The sequence below is a fragment of the Thunnus maccoyii genome, chromosome 11, assembly GCF_910596095.1.
Source record: "Thunnus maccoyii chromosome 11, fThuMac1.1, whole genome shotgun sequence".
NCBI classification, from domain to species: Eukaryota; Metazoa; Chordata; class Actinopteri; order Scombriformes; family Scombridae; genus Thunnus; species Thunnus maccoyii.
Genome location: NC_056543.1, coordinates 9429185 through 9453283, shown reverse-complemented (window position 1 = coordinate 9453283; position 24099 = coordinate 9429185). Strand labels below are relative to the sequence as shown.

At 39.4% G+C, this 24099-nt stretch overlaps 1 protein-coding gene across 1 annotated transcript in view; it reads right to left on the bottom strand.

Annotated features, from left to right (window-relative positions):
* Positions 1-3231: 3231 nt before the first annotated feature.
* Positions 3232-24099, bottom strand: part of ube2f (ubiquitin-conjugating enzyme E2F (putative)) — a 48195-nt gene continuing 27327 nt past the window's right edge. The window contains exons 8-10 of the mRNA XM_042426755.1: positions 18455-18487; positions 17264-17326; positions 3232-7070 (exon numbers count right to left, since the gene is read on the bottom strand). Coding sequence (XP_042282689.1) covers positions 7020-7070; positions 17264-17326; positions 18455-18487 — 147 coding nt within the window. The 3' untranslated portion in view covers positions 3232-7019. The remainder of the gene's footprint in view (positions 7071-17263; positions 17327-18454; positions 18488-24099) is intronic.

Below are 24099 nucleotides of genomic sequence, written 5' to 3'. Positions count from 1 at the left end.
GAAACCAAGGGTTCACATACTTTTGCCTCCCACAAATGTGTAAGATTGGATAATTTTCCTCAATAAATAAATGAAAAATGATTTTTTTTCTTGTCTCATTTGTTTAATTGGATTCACTTTGTCTAGTTTTAGGATCACATTTTAGGTCGTATTTATGCAGAAATACAGAAAACTCTAAAGGGTTCACAAACTTTCAAGCAGTACAGTATACTGTACAGTGAATAAAGAATAAAGATGAACCTTTGACATGTGATCCATATCTCACTGTCTGACTTCAGGACTGACTGACATTATAATCTGTGATTTTCCCTCCCAACTCCACTCTGTACACAAAAAGAATCAGTTCACAATAGCCGATCATTTCAACCTGCCAACCATTTGTAGATACTTAAGACACAGCAGTTGTTCTGCTAAAGGATGTTATTTATTGAAGGGCACTATAGATCTTTTTTTTTATGAACATGCAATTGTAGGAGAGGAGGAGGGAAAGGAAGAATGAATAAAAAAGAAAAAGGGGAAAGAAAGAAAGAAGTTGAAAGTGCAGTATTTTATTTTATAGCTGCCATGATAATGAGATAATAACCTGATCTGCCTGTTAGCAGAAAGTAAGAGAGGAGTGAACTGGATCACCCCTCCAACACACACACACATTTCCTGGAGACTTACCCTAACACTGACCATAACTACTGACCCAAAAATCTACATTTCACCAATTGGGGGTTTTTGTCCCCTGTTGCACAAACCATCTCCAATTAACTGGTCTTACGTCTGGTGTGTGTCCCTGAAAGTGACTTAAGTCATAACCTACTGTCATGTGTAAACCATCGGAAAAAAAAAGACACCTACTGTTATGAACTGATTATTGATGCCAAATTTAAAAGTGGTGTTTCCATACTAAGTATTTATATGGACAGACATTGCAAATAGATGTGTGTGGATTTTGATGTTTACATCACCCATTCAATGGCCTATACTGAAATGAGAAACCGTGTGTAATTCCAGCCTTCATGAAGCCTAGCAAAGACGTCGTTAATATTAATTACAATCATTAATTGATTCCCTCTGGTTGCCTCATTAGATTGTGTGAGGAAATGTCTCTCTCATAAGATATAAAAAGGAGCAGGCAAGTCATCCAGATAGATGAGTGATGGGTGGTGATTACAAGTCCTCATTCTACAAACAAAGAAAATTCTCTTTTATTGTTTGGAAAACAAGCTATTTTATATACACACAAACACGCCGTAAAGAATCTGTACTATTTAACTAAACGCAGTTATCTGTCCCACTTACATTAAAATATGGTTATTTACTGAATTTAAAAAGACACGGTACAGTTTTAGGCTTTGACATGATCCTCTTTCACCAATCAGAATCAGCTCCCAGGTTACAGCAGTGTTGCCTGCAACCTATTTGTGTGACAAATGACCCATCATTTAAACCCATTAATCTTAATGGGTTTGGCAGGTGCGCTGTCAACAGGAACCATTTAGAGACACGATTTCTGCACCTCCTCTCCACGGCTTTGAGAGCAAACGGAAATGAAAGTGTGCGCTTTAAACTAATTGAAGCTGGTTAAAGAAGACTTAAGTGTGACAGAATCATAATGTGTTTTGGCTCAGCGTGTACTGTAAGTGTGTTGTGACCTGGATATCGAGGGAACTGCAGAAATATGAATTATACCATTCAACCATCTCATTACCTGGCTGTGGCTGTCAGCTGTCACAGCACACACACACACACACAGGACATTCATAAGGTAGTGTAGCCACAGGGCAAGTGTACAGTATGACTGTCTTTCCTCCAAAACCAGGCATAATGATAGGCTGTGGGTGATTGACAGATGTCTGAATTGTGTGTGTGTGTGTGTGTGTGTCTGCCTCAGCCAAGTCAAATGTGTAAGTGGCTGCCTGCTGTCAGATGAAGTTAAACATTGTGTGGATGCATGTGCAAGTGTATGAACACCTTTCCCACTCCTTGGAAAGTACACCTCAATTCTAGGCAGGTGAGAGCAGAGAAAGAGGCTGTTAATGTACAGCCATTAACTGCACACAGACAACAAGTGAATTAAAAATAGAAGTACAGTACCAGTTAAAAGTTTGGACACACTTTCTCATTGAAGTGAATGGAAGATGTGTTTGACTGATACTGTGCATTTTAACAAAGTTCCAACATGCAGTGTAGTAACAGTAACAACAAGCTTTAAGGTGCATCTTATGGTTTTTATCACCGGATGGAGTTGTCATGTCAGATGTCGTGGAGATGGTTCAGATGTCATCAAGTCTGGGATGTTGCTTAATAAAGCAACTCCATCTGCTGATGAAGGCCACAAGATGTGGCTGAAAACTCCAGAGGACATCTGGTAAGTAGACCTTGGGTAAGAATTTATTTATTGACTTTTATTTCTGATGTTGAGAATTATTTTTTGGGCTCTATAAATGTGCTGTTTAAAACTACAGGCTACATTTTCTGATAAAAATGTACGTTAATTTAAATGTATTATTTACATAAGTATCTTAGCTGTCTATAATATGTGTCCACTGATAATTCAAAATATTTTGTCCATACAGTTTCCCTACAATCTGTATTAAAGGCATGCATCAAATAATTTAATTCAGTGATTTAATTTAGTACTGAAGTGATTAGTTGATTTAACAGAATTATTTATCATTTTGTAAGCATTAATGGCAAACATTACCTCGTTACAACTCCTCAATTGCGAATATTTGCTACTCCTCAATATATTCATCCATATAAAATCATGCAAATTACAGTGCTCCTATCCAAACCAACAATGCCTAAATACAGAACATAACATAGAAATACTCATAAAATAAAATGTAAAAGAACCATTGAAACAATATTGAAATGAGACTTTACATCCTCTTACAAATCTCTGGTGTGCCGTCATATTCCCTGAAGGATCAAAGAGAGAATACTGATCAGTGTGTGTGCCAGGTGGTCTCAGTCAGCCTGTGTTCAATAAAACAATCCATACTGTCCACAGCAGATCATCTTCATCTGCATAATTCTACAGGACAATTTGACTGTTCACATTTCTGACGTTTTATAAACTAAGTGATTACTTAAGAAAATATTCAGATGATTAATTTATAATGAAAATCGTTAGTTGTACCATAAAATAATTTTATTTTTCCACCTTTCAATGCCGACAGTCAACTGTAACGTTTAGTGAAATGAGCACATGATGAAACAAACGACAAGACATATTAGTTTCATTTATATTCTCTTTAATATATCTTAAAAAATGGATATACAATCTGAGAAAGAAACGGTTGAGGATTTGAAGAAGAACAGGTTGTCAATCTTCTGTCCTGGCCCCAAGATGGAGCTAGCTCAAGCAGACATTTCCCAATAACATCCTGGGAAAAAAAAAACAAAAAAAAAACAAACAAAACAAACAAAACAAAAGAAAAAAAAAACACTGCTCACTGCCAAAATGAAGGGCATACAAGCAAACATCGGAGAATTAGTAAGGCTAAGATTACTGCAAGTATTGGGCTACCGTATCCTGGAGGCAAACGCTACCCTAAAAAAAATCAACTGTCATGGTGATTACTCATGATGGCTTCATTTTAACAGGCAGTTAGTTTAGCCTTCAAGGTTTGACTGGACCGAAACCACGCTGGGTAAAATGCTGGGAAAAAACCCCACAGTCACATTTGCTTGGTCATATTCTCAGGTCCTTTATTTTAGCAGAGGCCAGTGTCATCTGTTGTTGTTTGTTTTCACTTGGAAAACAATTATAATTTGAGCTGTTGAACCCTGGGCCGGAATAACAAGGAAAAAAAAAAAAAAAAAAAAAAAAAAGGAAAGAGGGGCGAGAGGGAGCCAGAGCATGCTAACAAATCACATTGTTTCAACACATCATACTGTAACTGCCTACACACTCGCACACACACACACACACACACACACACTCCACAAGCACAAGAATTTCAGTCTTAACACTCACACGCGCACGCATACGCAAAAACCTCAAACATAAAATTTTTAATCTTCAACAATTACATTTCTGACATCCTTAGTAAAATGCACTGCTGGCAGATCACATAGACTTTGCCTCATGCAGACATGTGAACACAAAGCTGAATGGAGTGAGAACAGACTTGATGCTCAGAGATAATGATTCAAACTGGAGGCACAACGCTAGCTAGAGCCAAGCAAAAACACACACACACACACATACACATACGCACACTGGACCCTCACTGGCTCATCGAGTGATGCGGTCTTTCTCCCCATCTCTGACTGACTGACTGACACACACACACACAAACATGCTTCTATATTGGCCAAATTCCACAATGGCAGAGGTTCAAAAAGACAGTTATCCGTTTTGCTCTAAATCCCCGGAGTCGTGCAGTCTAGAGCACTACTCAATTTAGCAATGGAATCGCGCCGCCTACGCAAATTAAAGGTATACTGTGCAGGAATTGTCAGTTGGTGTTTGTAAACAAACAGCATTCAAAGTTGGCCCCTCCTCCCCCTAACGAGCAAGAGAGAGCGAGACAGAGAGAGAGAGAGAGCTGTGGTCGGGCGAGCTAGAGAGTGAATGAGAAGAGTGAGCGGGTGCTGGCGAGAAGGAAGCTGTGAATCAGAGTAATAAAATGTTATTTTCTGATTGTTTCACGGTGGTTACATTGTAAAGCGCGAATAAACACACCCACTTTCTGCTGTGTGTGTGTGTCGGTCAAACAGCAGCACTCTGCACGCAGCAGAGGAGGGAGACAGAGAAGCAGGAAAAATTATTACAGGCAGAGGGGAAGGTCTCTGCAGATAAATACACCACACACAGAAATACACTTCTAGTCGCTCATAAGTGATAATTAAGAGGGATTACTTTTGTATGAGTCTATACATTGTTTTTTTATTAAAATCCTGCACAGTATACCTTTAACTAGCAAGCTAACTAGCTAGCGAGGGAGTTAATTAGCACTGTAGCGAACAAGCTAATTCACTTGCAAGAATGCCAACTGGCTACCAAGTGAGCTACGTCTTTATATTCACAGACACTTTTTGGTGGCGACCTAGCTACACTACAACTGTGAAGGTCTGTTGTTGGCTAGCCTGCCATTTTGTATAATCTACACACACGTGATGAAAAGAAAGTGTCTCTTGCACTGACTGGCAGAAAACCATTCGCTTGTTATCCTGCTAGCTAACTAGAAAACTCACTACCTAGTAAGCACGCTCGCTAGTACCGCTAGCATGTTAGCCCGCTAGTCTGCTCACAAGCTGTTTAGCCTGATATCTAACTTGTAGGCACCTCCAGTTGTTCCGAATTGACAAAAGCACACAAAGACATATGCAGCATCTCTCAAGAGTAAATCAGAACCTCTGCCACTGAGTTTTCCACACACAACCATACAATAAAAAAAAAAAAAAAATACATATACACACAAAGAGAGAGAGAGAGACTTCAGGAGTACCGTCTCTCTAGAAAGATAAGCTCTATAGCATAGCTTGTGAAATCTCCCACAGCAACCAGAACGAGAGGGTACTCTACAGTGCAGTCGTCAAATATTAGGACAGATAAATATCTTCTATTGTTTTGGCTCTGTGCTCCAACACATTGGATGTAAATCATCTATGCGCTGACCTTCAGCTTTCTGGGTGTTCACATCTGTATAACAGTGTAGGTCCTCTTGTAACTACTCCCCCAATTTTAGGAGAATACTGCGGGACAATGATACTAATGATACATAAAGGCTTTGTTGTAGCCAAACTGGATTGTTCGGTAATCTGACCTCAATCAAACTGTTGATGTTCACCTGTTCTGTTACTTTTTGTCCCCTAAAATTGGGGCACTTAATTTAAAAAGAACAACAATGTTCAATCAGATGTGGATGTAAACAACCTCAAATGAAGCTGAAACCTTGTCTCAGAGCCAACACAACAAAAAAATGACTGTCGCTATCTTAATACTTTCTGATTGCATTGTACGGTAAGTGTGAATAAACCTCTCCATCCTCCATGGAAACAGGTATATGTGACTGTGTGTGTGTGTGTGTGTGTGTGTGTGTGTAGAGAAGAGATAGAGAGGAGGTGAAGCTGAAAATAGAGTTCAATAGATTTGGCTGTGGTAAAGTTTTATCTCAACTTTATCCAAATGGAGCTGAAAACACACAGAGGGTCTGTATGAGAGCATGAGTGTGTGCATGTGTGTTTGTGTGTGTGTTTGTGTATGTGAACATGCAGGGACAATGACAACAGAATGGGACGATATGGTACTGGTCATTCACATGCTGTCTAGTGGGGCTTGGGGCTGTAGGATTTCCAACGTGAATGTGTATATATGTGTGTGTGTGTGTGAGTAATAGACAAGTGTACGACAATGTGTATATGCGTTATGTCTTATACCACAGGATGGGACACCGCGTCTGTATGTCTGTGAACTCACATGCATTTTCTCTTTAGCAACACATACATGGCAGGCACTGGAAAAGAGAACTGATAGTAACATTTTCTTTCTCTTAATTTGTCAAATTTTAAAACAGCTAAATGTAACTTCTTTAGTCTTTTTTTTTTTTTTTAGATTAGATCTTTTTTTCTTTTTTTTTTAACGCCACTGAATCATCACATCCCTTACCTTCGTTCATTTCCGACAGGCTCAGGGACACCTCAGCGAGGCGGCATCATTCAGTGATCTTACCACAATGAATTGTGGTCATCGTAACACTCAAATAGGATAATTAAAGCATATTTTCTTTTGTTGAGTTAAGTCCTTCTTCAAACACATCATTTTTTTCTTTTTTTTTTTTTATTTTGTTCCTGCAATGTGGAGTTTATTGCGACTGGGTGAACAGAGGAGGGGAGGGGCGGGGGGGGGGGGGGCATTGGTGGGGCAGTGGTATCAAGAGGAGGAGAGCAGTTATGAGTCAAAGAGTCAGCTGCTGATTCACGCACATCGGGGGGAGTTGGCCAAGATAAGCAGAGGCAAGGTAGAGCAGTTTGGTTGGTTGGTTGGTGCAGGCTGATGTAGGTAGCCGGTGCTTCTATCATCTGGCGTAGTGCTTGATGTAATCTTGAACTTTATTCCGAAAATCCTCCTGGATGGGAGAGAGAGGACGGTAAAAGAGAAGAGTGTGAGAGTTATAGGGGAAAAGCCGGAAATTAAACATTCGTACAAGGCAGACAGATAAATGTGACAAAGACGGAAATATGATCTGCGATTTAAAAACAAGACTAGAAATCTACAGCTCTGTGAGGCTGTACTGTATTTTCGAGTATTTGATCATAAACCAAAATATTGGACAACTTGAACGTGGGGAAAGGATGGCGAAGGGGGAGAAGTCAGTGGATCATCAAATCCAAAAGGATTAATTCTCCTGTTATCCATCCAATGATTGTTGAGACATTTCACAAAAAGGACAGGAAAAGTCAGGGAATCAGCAAAGTCAGTAGTAATCATCCTTTGGGGAGGGATATTCAGTTGGTTGCAATCTGCAACATCACTGCTCAATCCTACACACTTCACCTTTAAAATGAGGCCTCTGACTTTATATCAGCATTTTTAAGAAGAATTTTTTCATTGAGTCAGTTGATTTAATTACTTTCTAAGATAAAGATTTTAATAAAAGCTGGCTTTAAATTCTTCTAGACACTCAAAACTATAAAAGTATAAAGCTTTGTGCTCTTTGAAGCATATTAAACCAGGATTTAAAATTCAATCGCCTATATCTGTATGTTCATCTGCAATTTTATTTCATTATAATTAGGGCATATCTCATCTTGTTTATGATGACTTCTCTTAGTCATATCCCTTCTGGTCATGTACTCTCCCCCCTGTCCATGTCTTTCCCTCGTCTTGATCATGCCCTCTCTGGTTGTGCTTGGCTTCTTTCCATCCCCACGCAACCTCCCCTTTCCTGGACTCATCCCTCCTAGTTACATCTGACCCGATCAACCTCTGTTTGTAACCTCTCCTCTCATTCCTCTGCTCTCACCCTTCAGTCATTTCCTCGGCTCTGTCCAACACGCCGCTGCCTCCTTCTCTTCAACAACTGGGCTGTTTTGGGGATACTCTGTTTATTTTAGCTGACTGTTTATTTCTACTCTTTTGAAACAGAATGCATTACAGTATACTCATATTATCATGGATTTTGATCAAAGGTTGTAGAGTAGACTGCTACTAATCCCGGCTTCAGCAGCTTTCCTCTCCTATTACTGTATGAAATGATTTCCTTTAGTGTCTAAGAAAGTGCATGGCTTAGCAAAGCTGTATCGTAGCTAGACAAACTGTAAAATATAGAGATTGTGGTAATTGAGACACAGTGTCACAGCTAAGGGAGCATTATTTACTGGGCTTAATGATGATGCAGTCGGTACAAGGGACTGGAAAATAGCTTCTGCAGCACCAAAGTACAGAGTCGTGTAAATAATGGTATTAGTGATGGCTTTCGAGTAAAGACTGCTAAAACTATTTCTATAGATAGTAGCTATGCATTTTTCTAACATGCTATTATGGTTCTTATGTTAGTTTTGTGATCAATTACGGGTGACTGATGCTAAAACTGTTGAACACAAAACAAATGACACTATGAAAAAAAAAGATTGTACCTGCAGTAGAAATGTAAAAGATTTGTTTTCACTTTGACATTAAAAACCTCAAAATCAAAATTAGGTTCAAATTCATTAACCGCCTTCAATTCAGTATTTAGTAAAGCCATAACAGCCTTGAGTTTTTGAGAACAGGTCTGTATCAGCTTTGCACATTTGGACGATGCACTTTTTCCTATTCTTATTTGGAAAACGGCGCCACAAACTGGACTCTGACGTCGCCTCTCCAGAACACTTTCAACGCATCATATCCTGTCTCAGCTACAGAAGCACAATCAGAAAACCTCTGTGCCATGTTACAACTTCTTGAAAATGATAAAAGAAGCCCTGTATGATAAACCACACTGAGCACTGAGAGCTAGTGCAACAGGAAGCTAACCTGAGAGCAAGGGTTGGACTTTTAGCTCTTGACAGCAGGTTAAGCCTACTTTGTCGACTAGAGGGCTTTTAATGGCTTTTACATAAAGATATAATAATATTTCTTCCTAGGACACCACAAAGTCATTCCAGACAGCATATACTCATGCTGTATAGCATCACCCACACATCGTTAATTGTTTAACTACTTCCCAAATCTCAGAAATGACACTACTATTTATTTGTATTGTAAATGACTGGTTTGCTGCATGTACTCTAGAGGGACAGTTTTGCACCGACCTTCCTTATCCCCCCCCAAATCCCTTCTCAGCAACCCCCCTCTTGTTCTGTTTAATAGTTATCCCTATCACCCATCCATCACCACAGGGGTCTTGGCTATTAAATGCCGTCCACAAACCCAGTGTGTCCCACACTGACATCAGCACATTGATTTACGGCACAGCTCTGGTGGTAAGTTTATTCCTGCGTGCATTGCTGGGGCTTTTGTGGTCACTGGGGTATGAGCGGGAGACAGACGGGGGTACGTGAGAGAAACATGAGTAAGAGGGAAGAGAAAGAGCGATGTAGAGAGAGAGAGCGATAGAGAGAGGAGAAAGGGAGGCTGTATATATGTGTGTGTAGAGACATGGATGACAGACAGGAATGCTGAAAAGCTGCCAGTGACAAAACGTCAGCAGTGATGACAGCAGTCTGAGTATCTGTCCACAGAGGGATGATGGATCAGCCCTATTGCTGCTGAGGGATTTCTCCCTCTAAGGGTCCTACTTTAATAGTGTGAGAGCTACGGCCAGCACAAAGCAGTCATGTATGTCTCAGGCACATGAACAGTGTGTGTATCTCCGAGTGCACCTGCTATTCTGGTTTGTTAAGGTGCCACCTGCGAAGAATGATGGGTGAGGTGTAACATAGATCCATGCCGTTATCCGCTCAGCCGGTCACAGTGCTCGTCTCATAGCTGAGCCAATCACAGCGGAGCATAACTTCTCCAGATGTGGCCACGTACAGTAGTGTAACTTAGATTAATATCTCTGGAAGCTCAGATATGCTCTCTTTATGTTTAAGCCTCTAAATCTGCTGTAATCTGATTGGATGCGGTTTGTAAGATCAGCGGTTTAGATAATTCAGTAACGCAGTTCAAGTTAAAATAGTTTCACAAACACAGTCGAACATTTGATATCACGACCGTTCAAGCAACTAACAAATGCTCGGATTAAAAATACACGACCCTAATGGAAACCATGATCCCGTCACAGCGCCCTCGAGGAAGAGTCACTTCACAGAAAACATGTATCTGCACAAAGCACACGCTCACAAAAGCTATTATACACTTCAGACTTCTAATAGCTGGAGGAGGGTTTCATACAGGTGTGATGCTTTTAAATTCTGTCAGTCCTTGTGGCACTTGGTCGAGCTATCTTGCATCCACGAGTGATCCCAAATTGAAGTTATAAGTGCAGAAAGGATAGTTCATGATCCTGTATATAGTATATGTTGTATGCAAGAATGTTTATTTGACTGATTCCCTGCCTACTGCTGCCACATATCACATATTTTACTTTCTTTTTGGAAACAAAAGATGAAATAATCATGCAGAAACGTCGTTCACAGTCCTCAGTGAAACATCACATTTGTCCATCTGTCTGCTGTGTAAAATGGACAGCACTTTTGAATATGGGATATAAGTCCATCTGTCTCTCCTCATTCAGTTGTCTTTCTGGCATCTTTTGTCTACCCAGGTGGCTTTTGCAAGCTACCGTAAGTGGGACACATACACACACAGTATGCCGCACATTTAGTGGAGAAAATGAGAGAGAGGAAGGTTTGAAGAGCACAGAGACACCAAAGAGGGAGTCGAGTTTTAACAGGCGCAGCGGGGGGTGTCTTAAACGTGAAGCTCAAACTTGCCCCGATTAGATCAGCTCACATGAAGCTGAGGAGTGGAGCAAAATTGTATTCAAACAAAATAGTTTAAGACAATTAAGACGTTTGAATTATGAGCCACTTTCACAAGAGGTTAAATAATAGTTGTGTTACTGAAAAACACATCATCACATAAATTCACAAGGTAAATTTACCTTGTTCTTCTTTCTTACTTTGTCCTCCTTTTCTCTCTCACAGCAGAAAACCAGCTGAGACTGCACATTATCATTAGTTTGAAGACTCCAACTAAACTCTGTAGTCGATTAAAAACTTTGTTAGAATAAAGCTCTACTTTTTTTGGCTCTATTTCACTCGTGGAAGGCAATTAAATCTCCTCTCCTCCAGCGATCTGTACAGGTGCTCAGAACATGTACCAGCGTCAGGGTGAAGGGAATGCAAATTAAACCCTTTGGGTACAAACCATTTCTTTAAAATCTGCTAAAAGTTTGAAAACTGAGAAAAGAAAAGCCCTGGGATGTGTTGGGTAAACAGACTGCGAAGGCAAAAATGAAAAAAGGAGAGAAGTGTGAACAGGGGAAAGGAAAAGGAATAGAGGAGAGAGATGACAAGGGATGCAGAGGTGTGGAGGCCATGACGAGACGACTCATCAGGTGTTTTCACACTCGGGCTTTTTTTGAGAATTCTGTAAGGTTAGTGAAATGTCATGATTTGAATTGAATGGGTGGCTTGCAGGTGAAAAGGTATGTAAGATTATTATTATTGTTATTAATTTTATTTACTCTTTGTTTAATTGTTTTTATGCACAACATTTACAGTGATAAAGCGGTTGTAACTAGGGCTGCAACTAACTAATTATTTCATTATCGATTAATCCATAGATTATTTTCTTGATTAATCTATTAGTTGAATCCTCAAATGTCTTCTTTTGTCCTGATCAACAGTCCACAACCCAAAAATATTCAGTTTACTATCATAGAGGACTAATCACACCAGAAAATATTCACATTTGAGAAGCTAGAATCAGAGAATTTTAACTTTTTTTTTCTTAAAACGATGCATCAATTATCAAAATAGTAGGTTAATTGAATAATCGGCAACTAATCGACTAATCGTCGCAGCTCTAGTTGTAAATATCAATATGTAGTCATAAACAAGTTACAAAGCAGATCAAACAGCGAAAACATACAACATATAAATAACAATGATGATGATTACACACAAAAAGAAGTGAAAAAAGAAAAAGAGAGAAAGAAAAAGAGGCGAGGGAAATTACAGTCGAAACAAGATTGTACAATCACTCAGATCAAAGGAAGGATCAGTCTGCCCGTGAATCTCTTAATCTAGGTTATGTGGAAAGTTCGCCCTTCCGATATACTGAAAAAAACAGGAAGCCGCGCCTTTCAAAATGTATCTGATGAGCCTTTTAATGTGAGTCTACATTTCTTCCGTTTTAAGAAAATAAAGAAAATCTCTGAGCCAGCGAGGATGAGCGGGAGGATTTCTGGACTTCCAGTGAATCAGTATCAGAAGGTGACAAAACTACAGTATAATGAAAAGATAAATAATATTCTCCACGTTTATAAAAATAGAGAACGGTTCAATTAATGCTGAAGATTTATAATGTTTTGGAAGTATTTGCTGTAAGATTCGAGGATCCTGTGGGGTCTTTCAGCATCGGCTTTGCTGGGATTGGTTGAAATCCTACACACAAAATATCGTACTCCAGGAAAATAGCTGTAGTCATGCACAGCGATTTAAAGTTCTAAACACAGAGCCTTTAATAAACATGGTAGATTTAAATCCAAATAATGGCAGAGCTAATCTAAATAATGAGAGACAAAATAATTCATCTTCAGAGCCGTTGAATAGCAAAAACCTGCTATAAGATCCAACTTTCTGAGTCACAGAAGCAACAGTATAAGGTCGGGATGCACCGCTATCAGATAACGAGCGTGAGTCTGAAGGAAAGGGATAATTAGTTTGACATGTTATCCTCGACACTGACGGGGACTCAGTGACTTCCTCGAGCACACTTCAGCAGCGTGGAGGCTCGCTGGAGCGGGACCTTGAAGCGGACTCCTCCAGCTCAAGAGAGGTCTGTCCACTTGTTGCACCACACTTCTGCGTAGATAGACTTAAAAATATAGCAGTGAGCTGGAGAGAGAGCGGAGGGAGGGTGTTGTGACGTGACGTTAATCACGTGCCTCATCTTCTTCCTTCATTTGCATTGCTCTCTGCCACAATTTGCATTAACTATACAATGGAACCTTTTCTTCTCAGGAAATTTATTTGTTTGAATCGTCTTGCTCCTCATCAGCTGCTGAGTATATTTTAGTATAGTCTGGGTTTTGGCTCACTCTCTCTCACAGACAGATAGACGGACAGATAGATAGATAGATAGATAGATGATAGACAGATAGAAAGTACCTGTTCTGACAGGTGCACAACATAATGAGGTGACTGGAGACACATTTGACTATATTATATATATGTATTGACCCCCCTAAACGTGACATGAATGATCAATTATTTCACAAACATCATCTCCATCACATTTACACGCACACATTTACCTTCAGAATAAGGATAAAAACAATTCACTGCAACTATAACAGCATTGTCAAATGTTCAGGCTGCACACTGATAAAGTTAAAAACGAGGAAATAACTATTATGATAATCTGTGAACAATGTTGTTGCTGCTACGTCGGGATCTCGTGTGACTCAGGAACAACGTTGAGGTTTCTTATTTTTAAGGTAATGAGAGCCTACGGAGTCACAGGGATCACGGTTCATGAGCAGAGAGAAAGCTAACAAGGGGAACAGAAGGCAGATGTATGTATGTATGTGTGTTTGTGCGCGTGCGCTTGACATAATTGACTATTGATTGAAGAGTCTAAGCCACTAGAGACTTCTGAGAAAGCAAGAGAGTGTGTAAGAGAGAGAGAGAGAGAGAGAGAGAGAGAAAGGCGGTCTCTGAAATTGATAATGAGGAGTTTAGCATGTGGAGGGCAATGATGGGATCAGTGAACTCTAGAGCTTGATTAGACCCAAACCCTCAGAGGTTCCACTCTTGTCACACTGTGTGCTTTAGACAGATAATCAATATCACATTATAGTATATCGCAAAAATCTCTCGGAATATGTTACAGATACAATGGCACTGATATCTTCTGTTGAAACACGGAAGTATATGTGTTGTACTGCAGACGTTTGAACTCTTCTGCTTTGTGGCAGTTTGGCATTTAACTGATGGCACGTGTGTTCATGCTGCTGGGTGCTGTGTTAAAGGCTAAGAGCTGATGCACTTTGGTTCACACCGTTTCCTGTTTCATTTCTGCTGTCTGTAAACTGTAAAGCACTTAAAATTGCAGGAAATATGTAAATATGATTACTTATTTTGACATTTTAGGGGGGGACATGTTTTCCTCTTTTACCCCTAAGTAACATATACAGTATGTACTGTCATGTGTTATAGATGTATGTTGCAATATGCTACGTTACCAGTATATGTGGTACACCTGTACAATCACATTCAATCCAATATAATAGCCTTCACTGTATCCTGTCTTTGTGAGGTTTAACATATTCTGTTTTCGGTGATGACACTTTATAAGAGATGTTTTGATCCTATTCTTATCACATTTTTGAGGCCATTATTAGCAAGGTAAAGTAAGGTTGCATGGAACTTCATTACATTCACTGGTGTTTTTAATCTTTGGTTCCCCTCATACAAATATTCATGCACATGTAAACATAGCTTATCCTGGAGCTTCAGACTCTTTCAAGCTTATTCCATTTTAGTGTCATCCTCACTAACTCCACAAACTCCCACTCACAACTAACAATGGTGCAAAACCGCAGTCCCACTGTATCACCGACCAGCTACACACACGTACTGTACAAACACACACATGCGCTCACTCTAAATTGCCCATGAGGATGTTTCCTTTTAGCCACTTTAACCGGCAAATGTATTCAGAGAGCAGCCGCAGGAGGAGCTCCACTTCAAAAGCCTCTACACAAAAACACACACACACACACACACACACACACACATACACGCACACACTCCCACAGCTACACCCGGTTGCTGCCGAAGTTGATTACAGCAGGCTGTAACTCTGTGGGAGTGGGTCATGGGTGGATGACTTCATGTTTTCAGTTGTTGTGACTGCAGAGAACCACAACAGCACAGCGAATTAACCATAACTTCCAGAAATTTCAGATTCGAGATAAAACTTTATTGAGATTTTGTGGTTTAACACGTTCATTTGGCAGGCAGTACACCCAGAGTATTGTGAGGATACTGCATTCTGTAAATTAGCAGCCGTAGATGGAACAAACATTCGGATGCTAAACGGCACAGAGATCTGAAGAAACGGGCCCTTGAACTCTCTGGAAAATGCTCCTTCGTGGAAGACAACTTCACTGATGACCTCATGCAACACAACTGTGTGTAACTAAAAACTAGAAAACCAATAAAGTAATTCCAAGAGTCCAAGTTAAAGGAGTTTAAAGGTTTTACAAAAAATCTCCCACAACTTTTAAAACTCATTCAACCAGTGATCTTTTTGTTAGGCCACTTAACTAATATTCCCTTACATTAGCAGCCTTATAGCCTTTGTCTTGCAGGATGAATGCATGTCTTATTTGTTTTACTTCATGAAAGCCTCAAAACTGACACTCTCATCCTACACCTGAGACTAGTAACACATCTAAACAATCATGACCCCTACCACAAGCTGGCAATCACACTCTCTTTCCCTCTCACACATACACACACACGGACAAACTCTCTCACATCTAATGGGGTCACATGGCAACCATTATCAAGCACTGCTAGGTACACCCCAGTGCATCATGGGAAAGGGTACATACAAAGTGCCAAAAAGGTTAAATACTGTACTTTAAAATGCTTTCAGCTCGCCTCAGCTCAGGCTGAACTCAAAATTATTTCCCTAGTCAGCAGGCCTCCAGCAGAGCTACATTAGTCTGTTTTGCAATCCAGGAAAGTAATTACTATAAGCAAAACACTGATAGAATCTGTTTCTTGACACTTGTTGTCTCTGCCTGATGTACTGATAAAAACCTGAAAGGAGGAGATTTAATGCACAGGATAGAAATGGATGGAAGAGGGCCCCTTATTGGAGATATAGAGTGAATGGGTTTAAAATCAGTATCTTTTAGAAACATGTTCCACTTGTTTTACTAAGAGGAAGGCTGGCATTCAACCGCTCCCCCTTCAACTCAACGTCTATCAACGTGTATGTAAAAAGGCTGGAGGGTAAAGACTGATTTATGCTAGGTCACGCGACACTTTTGATAAGTGCTGCTCAAAAGAAATTAAAGGGTCGTGCTGCGTTTTCAATTTATGCTTCAGTAAAAGGATTCAGTCGTCTCCATGGTGACCAGACGCTATCCTCCAGCCGGCTTGGTATCATCCCAACTGGAACTAATTAAACAAGGATGTTACAAGTTATATGAAAATACAGACCAAGATATCAATAAGGAAGTTCAGTAAAAACTACAGTCTCCACGGAGACACTAGTAACACAACTCAATCATATTGTGCGACAAAATATGACGGTGTCCGCAATGTAACAAAATTCTCCAGGTGTGAGACATGAAAGGAAAGTGTTGAGCAACATTTTTTTCTGTCAAAAATACATCATTTCTGTTGAGCTACACACATCAAAAGTGTTGAGTGACCATAAATCTGCCTTCAGGGTTCTTGGATATTATTGCTAAATTCAAAATGAATTCTAACTCAAGTTATAGTTCATAAATTAAACTCATATGCAGGCATGCAGGTGTGTAGAAATACATAAATACATAACCAGACACAGAAAAAAAACCACACACACCTAGTGAAGGTTGTGGAAACTCGAGAGATTCAGTTTATGGTGCTGCTTTGACTTACAAATTGTAGAGCCTGCTGTCTACTGTGGAAGCACAGAACTAAATGGTTGTGCATGAACAAGTACCTTTGTTAAAACACCATATGCACCTGCTCCATGCAAACAGCTCTCGAATATAATGAACTTCTCTGCTCAGGAAAGCTGCTCGGTGCGCTCTTTGTCTTCAACCTGATTATCACATAATTCCACCTACAGAATCGAGTAAAGCCTGGTGCGTACAGGTCGTCAGTAGAAACGACAGATGTAGTTTCTGTAACTGTAACTGTATGTCTTTGTCAAATACATTTTCTATGCAGGCAATGAACAGTTAGGGTGTGGATGCAAACATGGAGAGTTGAGACACTATTGGGAGGCTTCAGAAGTGAACCATCTGCAAGTCGATGACTAAAGACACTGCTTGTGCTGAATCTACGTTTGATGATAAAACAGAATTAAAGATTATGTTTGGAGTGCCCTGAATGTGTCACCAATCTTCTTGCACTTATCAAAATTTCAAAGCCTCACCTTGTCTCTCAGATGATGTTCTGCTGCGTCAATGTTCAATGGGTCATCGAAGTTCAACAGGTCCTGTAGCAGACGGCAAAGAGAAGAAAGGTACAGAGAGAAAAGGCAAAACAGCAAAGTTGAAGAAGAGTGCAAATATGGATCGAGAAAGTTGATTCATTTTCATCTTCACTGGGTTCGATACTTCTATGTGTAGGTCAAATTTCAGTTTCCCAATGAAAAATCAGCTGAGGTAGATATTGCCCACTTCAGCATAACTTTCTGTCTGCAATGTCACCCTGGATTCTGCAGCTACGACAAACAAAACAGCATAATGACGCTGTTGATTTATTGATGCCATGCACAACAAAGTGAGGCAAGAAGCAGAGTGTTGTTACAGAGATAAAAAGGAGGATGGCCTGAGAGGTTGTTTCCTGATTAAGAGGTAAGATTTAGGGCATGGCCACGCCATCAGTGCAGATTACCATCAACATTATCATCATAGACACAGTTCTGACCTCAGGGTAAGAGAGGATGTTTACAAAATGTGATCAATGATGGATTTATGCAAGCTTGCAATCAGCGAAGTATGCAAATACATTTTGGACCAAACTACACAGATTACTTTCATCTGATAACTAGCAGACTGAATATCATCAAGTATTTAAATGATCTATTATAAAAACCCCACATACTGTATTGTCTAATTTAAGCTCTGAGTATTCTTACAAGACCTGGCACAAGGAGACCTACAGCTGGTGAAGCGTACACAAGCATAATGTGTGATCTAATTTCCGTGTTTATATTTCCCTATTATCTCTAACGGTTCTTCATAATGAGAGAGATAATTTCCCCTAAGTCAGAAATTATGGTCTTATTACAGCTATAAAGAGAGATAACGAATGGCCTTGTTTTATTTGATCTGAGTTTGGACTAATGTCATTGGTGTAACCTGCATACAGTGAGCAACTTAAAAAAAAAAACTTCAGTAGTCTGGGTTTATTTGCTCAGGGGGGTAAACCAATGGTGCTCTCCTGATTAAAACAATATATTATAGGGGAAATGTGTGTATAAATATAAATCCACTCAAAATATAAATATGTATGTATAGTATTGGCCATTTACCAGTTGTATGTAAATTAAAATGAATTTTTCAGGTAGTTTTTTCACAACATATTCATGTTAATAAAGAGAAAAACAGGGAAAACTTACAGTAAACAAGGAGTTCAATCCCCAGACCACGTCCTAGAAAAAAATGAATGAAAAACATCAAATTGTGTCACAAACAATACCAGTCAAAACTTTGAATACACCTTTCCATTCACTTGACTTGTCCAAACTTTTGACTGGTGCTATATAAATTCATACACACACTTGACACAGGGGAACACAGTATAATTACACCAAAAGTTAAAACAGCTTGTTAAACTCAGAGAGCAAGTCAAAATATTAACTAAATGTGTCCCAATTCTAATCTCTCTAATATATGTATCTGATGATGATACAAACATTCATTTGAATCGGCTGTATATAGGTGATATATTCTAAAATGCCTGGACGGAAACTGATTCTGATCTTATAGACTGATTGTGAAGACCCCAAGCATAGATAATACCAAAGGGGTGAATTATTCTACTGACATTATTTCAGCTGCAGCCAATTATAAGATGGATATTGAGGAAGATTTTCCTTACAGGAGACAAATTGAAGTTTTGTCTAGGGCCTTGGTAAGCAAGACAAATTCTCCTGCCTTCCCAAAAAGTGAATACTAACACAATCATCATTGTCAGTCTGCTCTAATATTATACATCCATCCATTACACTCAATTAGGTCAATTCCTTTACAACCTTCAGTGAATATAATGGTTACAATTATGTGAATAAACCACTCTGCGATAACCTTCACCAGGATTTCTGATCTTCTTCAACATTTCCCATGAGACAATGCAACTGCACAGCAGGACAGGAACATTTGTAAAAAGTGCAATATGTATCTACACATCAAATCCCTGAACCTCCTGTCGGCAGGAGCCATGGGACTCCTTAACGAAGCACTACGACGTGCTACTATGACTCTACAGCAGGTCTGACAGTAGCTATAGGGGCTTTAGGGTTCTGTGTAAGGAAAAAGAAAGGTGGCACCATAATTGCCTTTTCTCACTGTAGCTTACAACTTTCACTATCCCCCACTTTCTAATTACGGGGATAATCCTGTGAAATCCAATTAAGAAGTGTGAAGTGAACTGTGTGGAAGAGACTGGGATCATTCTTTTATGTGTGAGGCAAAATCAGGTTTGACCTAAACATTGCTTCCCTAACTATGTCAAACAATGTAACAAATAAATACATAGATATAAATTAACTGAATTTTTATATATTAAAATAATGACACTCGATCCAGCTATCTGATTAAATATTGGACTGATATCCAACATCAGCATCAGTGCATCTCTACTGGTGACAGAACATAACAGAGTACTGGAAGACCTCGGCTCTGCTGCTGTCAGCTGGTTCACTGATTGACAGAGTCAAATTAAAGCTTTCAGTTATCTTTCGCTCACTCAACACACCTGTATTTATTTCATGTCCATAATGAGATGAAGCTTTCAATATTGATTTTTCAGGAAAAGCAATCAACTAGCAAAATGTCTGTTTTGCCAACCGTGAGATAAAAGCAAGTGAAAATAATTTTGTAGAGACTTCCAGGCTGTTTTTTTCTCTGTCTCCCTCTACTCCTCCTCCTCCTCTTCCTCCACCACACACTGACAGATATAAAAAATAACAAGAAAATGATATGTTATCATGGCACATACTAATAGCTTTACCAAACCTGAAAACCTAAACATTGTATTTTTTGATTCCTCATGAACTATCACCATACATTATCAGGGCCGACTTGTTATTAGAGGCTTCATTCTTCTTTAAACTGAATTTGGAATATTTTTCAAGGCTGTCAAATACGGTGCAAATGCCCTTACACTCACTGCAACCACATGTCTGTCCTTCCAAAAGGTAGAGGCTGTGAGTAAAACAGATAATCCCACAAGACATCAAAAGAAAAACGACCCTGACTAAATTGAAAATTACCAGTATTACAAGAAGAAGAAAACCATTTAGATCTGCTTCTGGGTTAGTTTTATAGCATCAAGAAAAGAAATGAGGTAGTATGTTTGTTCCAGAACCTGCACAAGGAAACATACACTCAATAAAAATCTTTATCCATCAATCATATGCAAACAATCAAACACATCGAGTAATCCAACAACAACAACAACAAAAAAGTCAGATCTCTCTGAAAGAAGACGCTGGGTGAAGCCACCTTTTCTCTAGGAGGCCGCATGCTGCTGCATACACTCTCTCCTCATTAGGAACATCTGAGAATAGATGCTGGCACTCAGAAAAAAAAAAAACACTATATGGACACTCAGGCTCACTCGTAATTACCATGTGCATTGCTATAATGTGTGAATTCAATTATAGCTGTACACTGCAGATCCTTGTGTATTCAGAGAAATGCTTCAGAGGATGGATTTCTTCAAAAGAAGAAATGCTGTCAAATCAGTCCAACTACCTGTTTATGATATAATATAAACAACACGAGGCAAGCAAAGTTCTGAGTGGAGGCATATACACACTATGCCAGTGAGAGCATGCTGATTTAAATTTTGACTTTGCAGTACTGTCAGCTTAAGTATATAACAGTAATTTGACACGAAAAACAGCAAAGTAGAATTTGTCGGATTGAAACAGTGAATAAACACAGTAAAAAGAATCTCAAAGCAACAAAGTGGTGAGTTTGACGTGGCTTTATTTTGTACTCATTGCTTTGTAGATGTACATTGTGCTGAAATAACCATCTGAGCTATTATTGTAAAGGCATTTTATGTGGCCATGTGTGTGTGTGTGTGTGTGTGTGTGCGTGGGCTGAAGTAGAGAAGAGTGGTGACCAGTGAAGAGGGACAGCATCACCCACTCAAAAACTAACACAATCCTTTCTGACTCACAGCTTTTGCACTTACTTTTTCCTCACATATTTATGTGCACTAACGCTGACAATCGCTGACACACATGAACCGAAGCCCAACCACTCTCTCACACCTATGACCGTATCCACACCTACGTTTCGGTAAACAATCATAGACCGGATTTCAACTGGGACCAGGCGCACAAATATAACAACAAACATCTACCGGCTGTCAGACACAGGCACAGGGGTACAAGTGCACATTTCTACCCCCTGACCTGAACTCCATACAGCTACAGGATGATGTCAGCTTATGCATGACCCTGCCGTGTTATAGGTGACCATCACAGTCACAGTCAGAAGCTGAAAGGTGCATGATTTCAAAGCTAAACATTTTGAAATTATTGGAATGAACTTTGTAACTAACCAACAGTTAAACGGCCACATTTGCAGGCTTCATGTCATAAAGATTTCTGCACTAGAGGAGGTTAAAATGTATCTATAATTGTGTGCCGGCAACTGCAGTCTGGATATAATTGCACTTTGCTAATAACAATTTGAAACCCGATTCGAGAGGTCAAATAGACGTTTCTTTATTTGAATAGGATTTCATATAAATGTGGGTCAGTCTAAGGCGGGTAATACTTTCTATAGGCACTGTAGCTCAACACATCCCTATTCCTGTAAGCTTGCTAGCTGTGCACTGATGACTCCTATCTCACCTTCTACAGATACAGCAGCCTTACTTCATGTATCTGTATTGTAAAAACCCTTCACATAGTACATGTGCATTCATGACAATCCTGTTTTCCTTGCCTTCTTAGAGTCAAGGCCGAGGAAGAGAAGCATTGAAAACATTCAAGAGCTAACAAAGACATTCTTTCATTTCCACACGTAGAGCCTTTTAAAGCAATGAAGATGCTGTTATGTTTACATGAAATGACAATATATTATCTTTCTTCTCAGGAAAAAAAGCATGTTATTTCCATATCGACATGCGTTTCATGTTTCTCCACTGTTTTCTGGTGGCCACTGTATTGTAAAAGGCTCTTGGTGGGTTAAAGACAGGAATGTACATTATAGCACCAGGAATGTATAGCAGTGTGTACTTCACACATATAGTACAGTCACCTGTGAAAATAATCAGGAGAAGGTAAATGAAACACAAAGTTGTGTAAGTGCACATCTCTATTTACAACACCTGTGTTACCACACTAAGACCCAGTACATAAACCGATCATTATCACAGCTTTGTTACAGATTCATTGTATACTGTACATGCCTGTCACAACCTACCGCTACATCGACTACATAAATTGCAAAAATGGCAGGAAAGGCAAAAAAATCTCAATCGCAATCTGTCTTTTTCAGTATATGCTGTACAAAAAAAGAGTGATGAATACGCTGCAGAGAGGTGATTTGTCATTCTGTCTCCTGTAGGTTGCTTTTATTTTTAGCAGAACATCGTGGAGAAGTCTTTGGAAGTTTCTGCATGGTGCAAGTCAATAACTAGATATGTGGTTTTCAGGTCAATAGAAGGCCTAGCTTAACTGTAAACGTTATTAGTGTATCCATCTCCTCAATTTCATATTTTCTACAACCACAGTTACATCACTATCCTACTTTTCACACTAAACTACACTGGGTTGAGTTTGATGCTAAACAAATGGCTGCTTGCATAAGCAAATAAAATTTCTGATGATGTAATCCAGTATCAGTTTTCCTCATGACAGCAATGATGGATGGATGGATGGATGAGTGGGTGGATGGGTGGGTAGGTAGGTAGAGTACTTTATTAATCCCAAAGGGGAATTACAGTTGCATAGTTGCAAACAGTCTTGCATTGCAATACTTGCTGGAGGGAATAACGTGATAACACTAACATGTTACTTTGCAACCTATTGTCCCCATTATTGTACATATAGACTATAAAATGTAGAGAGAAACTTTGATATATTTTTAAAAAACTTTCTTACATTCATTGAATAATTTATAAGCTACCAAACAAATCTGTTTTTAATTAATGCACACAGACCATATCGCTTTTTAAGTCTGCATCTATTGCTGCATTTTAAATGATGTTAACACAAGGGCGGAGGAGCATTTCTTAAGCTGTCTGAGTGGGTTCAAAAAACTGAGTTGGTTCAAAATGCGTCATAAATGTGCAGTATGGAAAAGTCTGCAAATGCAACCACTCTAACCTGCAGCATGGAGTAGACTGGGAACAAACAGAATGCAATCAAAGCCGAACCTGATTTCACCTGATAAAAAGATGTGACGAAACAACTGTCATTAAAAGAGCTATTATTCTCTGGCAGAGATTTCCATTTCTTCTTGGTATCATGTGATTGACATTGTGCAAAGCATAACATAATGGGTTCAGTGATATGGAGACACTCAATCGGTCGTGATGATATAGCAGCAAATCGAAATTTATCTAGCTTGACAATTTTCAATTATGTGAAACTTGTTCGGCAGACGAGTAGAAAAATAGCTTCGTCTGAAGGTAGGAAGAGAAGACTCCCTCGTATGCTAATGTGTGAACACAGCACCAGAAATAAAGCAAAAAAGGGAAAGGGATAGCCTGGATTGACTTATAAAACCTAAAACATAGGAAGACAACTCTGGAGGATAATAACTTCAAGAGCAGTCTTGGCAGGAAACTCGGGAGGTATTCAAAGAGGATTTACTGGATGACTCTATAAACTTGTAAAACTGGAGATGGAGGGAAAAGGGCCATTCGGCACCTCTAAAAACTCCATGTCCCTCCACTTCTGGAGGCAAAATGCACAAAACATGTACACAGTCGCATATTTCCATGAGTACAAGTCCGTCCCAGTGCAGCGATTGAGAGGTTGATCCAGTCTTCACAGCGATATGACGTGAGTCCGAC